General features: G+C 34.1%; 1 protein-coding gene across 1 annotated transcript in view; it reads right to left on the reverse strand.

Moving 5' to 3' along the window:
• Window positions 1-5,440, reverse strand: part of not (ubiquitin carboxyl-terminal hydrolase nonstop) — a 37,152-nt gene extending 31,712 nt beyond the window's left edge. Inside the window, exons 1-5 of the mRNA XM_071587493.1 lie at window positions 5,187-5,440; window positions 4,710-4,842; window positions 4,415-4,630; window positions 4,119-4,291; window positions 2,863-3,113 (exon numbers count right to left, since the gene is read on the reverse strand). Coding sequence (XP_071443594.1) covers window positions 2,863-3,113; window positions 4,119-4,291; window positions 4,415-4,630; window positions 4,710-4,842; window positions 5,187-5,306 — 893 coding nt within the window. The 5' untranslated portion in view covers window positions 5,307-5,440. The remainder of the gene's footprint in view (window positions 1-2,862; window positions 3,114-4,118; window positions 4,292-4,414; window positions 4,631-4,709; window positions 4,843-5,186) is intronic.
• Window positions 5,441-9,399: the final 3,959 nt, after the last annotated feature.

The following is a 9,399-nucleotide window of genomic DNA, read 5'->3' on the forward strand; positions in this document are numbered from 1 at the left end:
TTAAAAAAGGAAAAATTACACTAACCATTAAAAGAAAAGACAGGCAGGTTATTTGTGGAACAATAAGAGAATCCAGGAAGGAAGAAAGAGGACGATGAAGAAATTTATGGAAAAGACATTAGGACAGCTAGCTTAGACATAAAAGGAATGCAATGAGAACAAATCTGCCAATGGCCCAGGAATTCTAGAAAGTGAGATAGAAAATGTACAACAGGAAATGAAACTTAACGAGGGAATAGGATTGTATAATATCATGGTGAAATTACTAAAGGGTTTAAGGAAAATTGAAGAAAGATTTTTTTGAAATTACTTCAAAATTTGACCAAGGAATCTGGCCAGAAGACTGTATTATGTCAATTTTGAACTCCACCCAGAAAATAGAAGAGAAGCAGTATGCAAGGACTAAAGAAACAAATTGAATAAAACCTTTGGCAAAGTACTACTAAGATTTATCAATAGAAGATTACATAAAAGTGCAAACAACTATGCACCTAGGTGAAGGCCAATTTATGTTCAGAAATGGGGGTACATATGAGACCCCAGCAGTAATTAGAACTTGGATAAAAAGTTACAGAATACAACCAGAATGTGACAGCTTTGTAGATTTGCATTTTTTTAAATGAAATTTTACACTTGTCAAATGAAGGCACTCAATAGAGTGCAAAACGTGAGCCTGTATTGTGAAATATAAGAGTGGACTGGAGGGACTTCTAAGCAAATTCTATACTAACCGGACGGTTCCAGACAGCATTGGTTGTGTAGGAAAAATCTGGAAGGGTAGTGATAGGAAGGGAAGTGAGATAAGGTTTCTCCGTTATCACCTACTTCACCAGGGAAATGCTAAGGGGGCAAGGAAGAGTTCGAGTGAAGAATGAAGTTGGAGGTGATATGATTAAGCAGTTAGAATTGCGTATGATCAAGCAATAATCAGGCAGCCAAAAGATTGTAGTTATTGTTGAGTACTTTAAAGCTGGAATGTGCACTATATGGCATGAAAAATATTAACTGGATGGCAGAAGTAATGAGATGTTCAAGAAGAAGGAAAGCTATAAGATTAAAGTTAGAGGGAATAAACAACAAAAGGTAGAACAATAAACATTTTTGGAAGTATTTTGGAGGAAATTGGACATAATAGAGTGGAATTAAGAGAAGAATTCACTAGCATACATTTTGGTGAAATGTGAGACATGTATTCTGACACCTTTCATGGAATTTCTAAAGCACATGTATTAACTTTATGGCCTAAATTCAAATATTGAAGAAAACTGACTGGGACAAAGAAGATATTTCAGTAAATTTTCATTTCATGATACTATGCAACAATTTCAGATGGTAAAAATCATTTGCCTTTACCTTTGAAAAAATTCAAACAAGAATACACTACAACTCATTCAAGCACAGGTTTGGCCAAAGTACTCATTTCAACACACCCATAGTTCAATACTTCTTTTATTATGGGCAACTCTATAAACAGAATGAGGAGGCTCCCTAATTTGGGGGCGAAACTATAAAATAGCAAATCTTAGGGGATCCCTAAACCAAATAATGGAAAAACTAAAACAGATGAAAAGGAAAACAAATGAATAACTGCTATAGATTGAAGAGGGAGGGCTGATGGAAGAAATGTGAAGGAGACTCGAAAAGTGGACACAGAGCATTTTAATTGTCAATGGAAAATTAAGGACTGTGAGAGGAAGGAGAATGTTAGGCAAGTAAGGTATGGGAAGGAAAAAGGAAGGCATGAACATGATGAAGGGAGAAGAAAGAAAGTAAAACTTAAGAGGGGATTATCGTAGTGTAGGATGTTGTTCTGTGTCATACCATGTGAAGCTTAGAAATGTAGCATTGGTCAGTCTCTGTATACATTCAAAATAAATGTTAACCAGGAGACCACCATTAATAATAATATAATACTAATAAGACAATATAAAGAAATCCAAAAAGAAAGTACTCAGGAAAATAAAACTCGGTATATTATTAAAAAACTTTATTCTTGTTATTTAAAAATTCACCTAAGGCAGAGTATCACTTGATTAGTAAAAAATTAATTACTTTAGTCTTAAATTTTGGGTATGTCATACAATTTGGAAGAGAGTTCATTCTTTATTCAATTAAAGTGATAACCTTTTTCAACACAGTAAGGTATCATTTTAAAAGAATTTTCTACACACTAGTCATCCACAAGATGATAAAAAATAGGTAGGAAAATTGAAAACCTTCTCAAAGGGATATCGATAGCTTATTATTTTTGGATAAAAAGTTATTTCAACCAAACATCAAAGCTTTATGCCAATGTTATATATTTTTCAAAGTCATTTGCAACTTGAACTGTATAAATGAGTAAAACAATTTTTTTAGTTAAATAGCACATAGCAACCATATCACAAGATTTCAATGGATATTTGAAACACAAGTCGTAGCCTCGACTAACCAACAGCGAAAATTCAATCGATGGGATACATTATTAAAGAGAGTAAATAATGGAATACAAGTTTTTATCATAAATAAGCACATTAAAATATACAAACTATTTTTCATACTGAAAAAATAAAATGTTATGATGGCCAAGTCGAGGCTGGCACAAAGTATTTGGTTTCTAGGCGTTTCTAAATGTTGAGTGATGATTTTTTTGCATCAAATCATGTAGGCCATAGTAATAAACAAAATACTAGCACTAAGTTACCTAATTAATCATAATTAATAATTATTGCATTTAAAAAATAAATGTCATATATTATTTGCATTTACTCATGTTACAGGGGACAAAATGATAATGCATGATAAGAAGTAACAGTGCCCACTCTTGTTTATTTCTCATAGTATAACTTCCTATAATCTAAGTACATACTATTTGGTACCTACTTGCATGCCTGACAGACAACATCTGACTGAAGACCTCCAGTAAATATTTGGTCTATTATACAGTTGCAGTGATGAGGATTGGAACTAGGAACTGGACTTGAACCCTTGCAATGGCGATGGAGTACATCTAAGGTGGCAATGAAAAACTCATGGGCATCTTGTTGCTCATAACCAGCCAAGTGTCGTGCATGGGTCCAAATAAGGTGAAGAAGACGATGGAGAACCAGGGGAGCACGGTTTCCTGAGTAAAACTAAAAAAATATACACATATAAAACTTCACCTTACCTAACCAAATACTAGAAATCAAATGAACAAGCTATGTCAAATGTTCATCGTGAAAATCAGAAAGCTTAAAAGTTTTTGAACCCAAACATGAAGGAAACACATATAATAATATTAAAATAACTACAATTAATATTTCGTCAATACTGCAATGATTCTAGAAAATTACATGCACTATAAGACAATATGAAGTACATAAACTTCATAGGGTGAAATTATAGTCTATCATTCCCATTATTGAAAGGGCAAAAACAACTTGATTAAAAGGCTTTGAATAAAAATAATGTACAGTTAACCCTCATAATTAGCCAAATGTATGTTTTATGTAAACAGCAGTTACCCATGGAAAAGGATGTCATCCCACTTGTATTACGAGAGTACTGCAAAAAACCATAATTTCAGTTTTTGACCATAAATTAGTAGTGACATTATCATTTTGTTAACTAATATAGATGGCAAAATAAGTTACAATGCTGTCACCAAGGAAACTCCTACACAGAAATAAAACTGCACATGGTTATTGGCCATATTGATAAAACATTCAATTCCAATCATGGTATCACATTTTTATGTGAAGAGCCCATAAAATAATTTAGACTTCAACATTATACGCCATATTTCAATAAACCTTTGCAAAAAGCATACAATTCTTCATAAAGGCTTCTTTGAAGAGCTAATGGTATACAACAAGTATCTTCCCCTGCAGGCATATTTCAAATGTCAGTTCTTAGTTTCCCACTTGATATCTTCATTTTTTTCTTTCCAGCTGGAGCCACTCATGAGTACTTAGCCTGGAGGGCTAAAGAACTTTCGCGTGAAAATTAATTAATTCGGAAAGAAATTTTATTACCAACAGATTGAAAAGTTGAGAAATTCTTCACAAACAAAGGCTTTTTCAAGAAATTAAGACTGCTAGTAAACGCAAAAAATACCAAACATTCAGGTTTAAAGATAAACTTCTTATATATTTTACCTCCTGAAAAAGTCGGGACACTTCACACACTAGACACCTTCCAGGCTGGTCGGAAAATTGACACAAATGGCGATCAGCAAGAAAAAAATCTCTCAGTAGTGGTGTATGAGTCAATGCTTGGACGATACAATTCATGAAGCATGTGTTTCCCAGATTTATTAGACCTCTGAGGCCTGCAAAAAAAATTCTATATAATAAAGAATTTTTGGTAGGTTTTTTTATTACAATTTTACAAAGAAATCATCAAAGCAACAGTAATACCAGTCAGGGTCAAACAGATTTTACAAATTTCATACCTATAGTTGAATTTTCAGTAATACGTTTTCGACGGGGATTGCGCTTAAGTAATTCAACTTCATGACTAGAAGGCTCCCATGGTCTATACATTATTTTCATCCCAAGGCTCTTCGTAGCTTTCATTTGATGCTCTCTGGCAATATTCTCCAAATCTTTTTCGTAGACGTAATCTCCGCATTGAAAACAGTACACCATTCCGTAATTGAGATCTACAGCTATAATGGCAACGAAAATACATCAGTTTGACTAAATTCAACTAAATTTCTACCGCAAAAATTCAGGCAGTTCTAATACCTAAGAAGTGTTTCTTCTGTTCAGCATGTTGTTGAATGTGTCCAAGGGAGTAGCAGCCAAAGAAAATGCAATATAGGCACGAATGGAGACGGGAACCAGTATTGTGGCACATATGACAAAAACATGACCTAGCCTGCAGTAAAAAAATTGACGAAGATCAATATTAATAACATAATTCCCTCGTAAGAATTGTGATCTTTACGATTTTCAATTTATTCCACTTTCAACATAGCAACCAGAGTAAATAAATACATTTACAGACAATAGGAAAGAACTTCATCGTATTTGTAAACACTGACTGCCGTATAGAAATTCTCTGGAAAATCACACGCCCAATTTTGACAGACAAGGCGCACATTTGATAAAAGGGTATCCATCCATTTTCTTTCTCATATTCTTATTTTGGATAAAACAGAAACAGTTTGTATACCTAAACATACGTTTGTCTGACAGATCCTAGCTGCCGTACAAACATACCTTATGTCTCCTCAGCTCAGCTGATGTGCAAGCAACAAAATATCTATGAATACTTCGGTACGGTTGTATTCCACTAGTCGCCTTAAAACTGCTTAGATGAACACACCCATGACCTGTCATCTCAAATATATAAAATACTGTTCAACGAGGTAGCACCAATTGCGACAATAATGACTTTAACACCTTCTAGAGCACCGAGCTCGCACCGGCTCAGCACCTCAATGCAATGAAAAACTGAGCGCCTCTACAGTGGATGGACGAAACTTTTGAGTTGCCTTGGTATCGGTCAACCTTCGAACTCAGCCGTGTGACGATACGTTGTACATTGTTAGTTTGCATAATTGCCACGTGAAAATCAGCGACGCTAAAATCTCTATGGCGTCACATTATCGGTGACGTTTAACTAGTACGCGCGAAATAGTGGTTACCTTCATCTATAAAATACTCGTAGTAAGTGGAATACATAGATTTTAATTTTATCCCGTTATCATTAAATTTTTTATCGTACCATACTGGTATGATTTCTGGAATATAACTCCATAGAGTCCAACACAAATTCCTGAAATTGGTACACACAAAATTTGGACATTTTTCTTACAATGTGATGATGATTTGTAATTCATAAATTAAACTACCCAATTACAAAGGAGAGAGGTCCACGACTGCAAATTCTGACATAAGGTTTGGAACGATATTCTAGATTACCCTGTTCTCCGTTGTATTTTATGTCCCAAAATCCCAAAAGTTAGTGAAAGATAAAATAAGTTTTTCTGTATTAAATTTTTTAATAAATATAGTCCTACCTTATTACCTCAAATAGAATTATGAGACAACATAATGAACTGCCTAGCAGCATTAATTTACCAACCATGTCATTATGCTCCTTTAAAACACCTACAGTGCTGCTCTGCAAAAAAAGTAATGGTTCAGCTATTAATAATTAATATTAAACTGTCAAAAATTAGTATTATTAATTAGATGATTTCTTCTTTTTAATTACCAGTTGTCTCTTGGCAATAGGCATATATTTTTTGCGTATAACTGTTTTCTTGTGGTTTATATACTCACATATGAGAATATAAAGTAGATACTTTATTTACTTATAATAAATTTTGGTGTTACCTGAGTATTGCTATGTATATTTTGTTTGGTAAAAAAGGGCAATAGCCTGCTAATAAACACTATTATCTTAAGTGTCATTATTCATTGGGCAAATCACCTTTTTCTCTCACTCTCTGTTTAATACTTTAGGTAGTAGGTATAAGAAGGATCATTTATACTAATATTTATAGGGTAAAGTAAAATAATCCAACTTCCATCCCATTCTTTCTGCCTCTCCTGTATACCTAAAGTGCTCCTCTGCTTGCAATATCGATTGCTGTTCACTTCTGTTTCTGGGAGTAGAAGTATGTTTGTTGTTAAAAGGATACCATAGTTTGAATTTTTTCATGGTTTGTGAATTTAATGAAGTTTTTTGGGGTTATATTTTCAAATTTTCTTGTTTGTTTCATTCTGAATAAAATATGTATTTGCATATATTATGAAGCAAATATTTTCTTATTCAATGAATTATCTTTGCTGTGAGCTCATCAAGTACCTTACTATTATTTAAAAATATTTCCCCATAAAATTATATTTTAAATTGAATTATTTTTTCTTCTAAAGCATGGAATTATTCAATTCTATCAGTTCTGAATAGACATGAGAATCAGCATAATGGTTTTATCTGTAATTGTGATGTCTGGCTTTGACAGTTTTGTATTTCAGCCCAATATTGTTAGCTGTTTTATTTCAGGGTAATGTCTAAATAAGCATGGAGTAGATATTTTTTAGTTCATTTATTTATTCACAGGAACAGCCCTTTTACAAAAAGACAGGAAAAAATATATATTAGTTCCATAATTATAAAAAAAACATTTACATACAGGTACAAATTATTTAAACTTACAAACTCATTAATGAGAATTATAATATAATGTAGAATTAAAGAAGAATTTTGATTTGCAATGCATGAAAGACATTTTCAGATGGCATACAGTTTCGCAAACATAACTAGGTAGATTAATTATTGTAGACAAAATATCAATATTAAATATTATTCCAAATTAAAAAAAATGGAGACAATATTTGAAATATAATATTTGTTACAGGCCAGATGATGGTACAAAATTACAAATGTTAGTAATAATTATAAACTAGACCTTCTGGCATCAATTGAGAAAATGTTCCAAATAGGCATTGGGAGTAACTGCTTAACATGTGCGGATATGCACACAGCAATAATTCATCATTATCAGTACTTCAATCCTAGGATTAGTTTACTGCAGCCCTCTATTATACTCTATTTAATGTCAATTCCCTCAATCCTTGATACTCTCTCTGTTTTATGTCCTTCATAATTTGTCCTATGTACATGTCTCTTGGTCTTCCTCGTGGAATCTTCCCTTCTATTTTTCCTTCTATTAGAGTCCTAATCCATCCATTGTGCCTCAATGTGTGTCCAATCCATCTATTTCTTCTTTGCCATAGAGTTCTACATATGGTCCTATCCTCTTCTATATATTTCCTCGTTCCTTACTTTGTCTGTCTATTTAATCTTCAGCATTCTCCTCCAGTACCATGATCACAGGCTTCTATTCTTCACTGTCCACCTCTCCAATGTTCCAAGTCTTGGAACCATAAAGTGCCATGTTCCACACAAAAGTCTTGACTAATTGCTTCCTTGTTTCCAGTCTTAGGTTCTTTGAACATAGTAATTGCCTCTTCTTCATGAATTCGTTCTTAGCTTGGGCTGTTCTTTGCTTGATGTCGGTCGAACTTCTTCCATCCCATGTTATGCTGCTGCCTAGATTAAGGATTCCACTTGCTCTAGTTGCACCCCTCAAATGGTGATATCTGCATTCAGCTTCTATCTTCCACACACAAGAATTTTAGTTCGCTTCTAGTTGATGTTCATATTATATTCCCCCAGTACTTGATCCATTGCACTTAGAATTGCTTACAGGTCCTCTCGCATTTCAATCATTACTGCAATGTCATCTGCAAACTGTAGCATGTTGATTTCTTCTCCATTTACCTTGACTTCTTTGATACCCAATTCTTGTGTTTCTTTTTTTGCCTCTTCCAAGTATATGTTGAATATTGCTGGTGAGAGGTTGCATCCTTGTCTTATTCGCCAGAACTCTCAAGCTGAGAATTGCCTCTCTTGCTCCTCGGTTTTTCCTGATTCTGGATTGCTTTTCTGGGAAATTTCCTTCCATTCTTCGGCAAATTATCCAAGTAAGGATTTTTGATGCTTGAGTCACCAGGCTCAATATTCTATGTTCTTCACATTTATCTATTTTCGGTTTCTTTGGTTTCGCAATCATTATACTTTTCTCGAAGTCTTCTGGTATCTATCCGCTGTCATAGCTATCTTTGATTATTCCATAGAGGGCATCCTTTGCTTTGACCTCGAGTGCCTTTACTATTTCTCTGTGTATTTTGTCAACTTCTGGCGCTTTGTTATTTCACAGGTCTGTCATGGCTCTTTTAAAGTCACTTCTCAATATCTGCGGACCCCGATCGTCTTTACCTATCATACTTTCATCTTTAATTAAGCGATCTTCTAGTGGTTTGGGAGCTTGATAGAGTACGTCGATTTATTCTTTCCATCTATTCCCAATGTAATCATCTATTAGTATTTTTCCATTAGCGGCTCAGATGTTTAGTGATTTTGTTTTTCTTTCCCCGAATTGCCCCTTCACAAGTTTATAAGCCATCTCGCTTTATCCCTTTTTCATTTTGTCATTAATTTCCTTGCACCAGCTTTCTATCCATTCTTCCTTTGCCTTCTTGCACTCTTGTATGACCAGGTTCCGCAACTGTTTCTAGAGGTCTTTATCACGCTCATTTCTTGGATTCTTGTATTTTCTTCTTTCCTCTAAGAGACCTCTTATTTGAGCTGTTATCCATGGCTTCTTAGAAATTTCCGCCTTACTAATGAACTCATCTCCCACTTTGGTAATTAACATCTTCATTTCTTTCCGTCGACCGTTAGTGCAGGTATTATCATTATTATTTCCCTTTCAATGGCCGCAGGGAATTTATCTCTTAAGCTCTTTTCTTCCAGTATCTTTGCATTCCATCTGGGTTGTTATTTCTCTTTCTTCATCTTCTTGTATTGCAGTCTGCTGTCCATGACCACCAGGCTGTGATTGCTATTTATATCTCT

This window comes from Hetaerina americana, unplaced genomic scaffold (assembly GCF_022747635.1).
Source record: "Hetaerina americana unplaced genomic scaffold, ioHetAmer1.1.p SCAF_3, whole genome shotgun sequence".
NCBI classification, from domain to species: domain Eukaryota; kingdom Metazoa; phylum Arthropoda; class Insecta; order Odonata; family Calopterygidae; genus Hetaerina; species Hetaerina americana.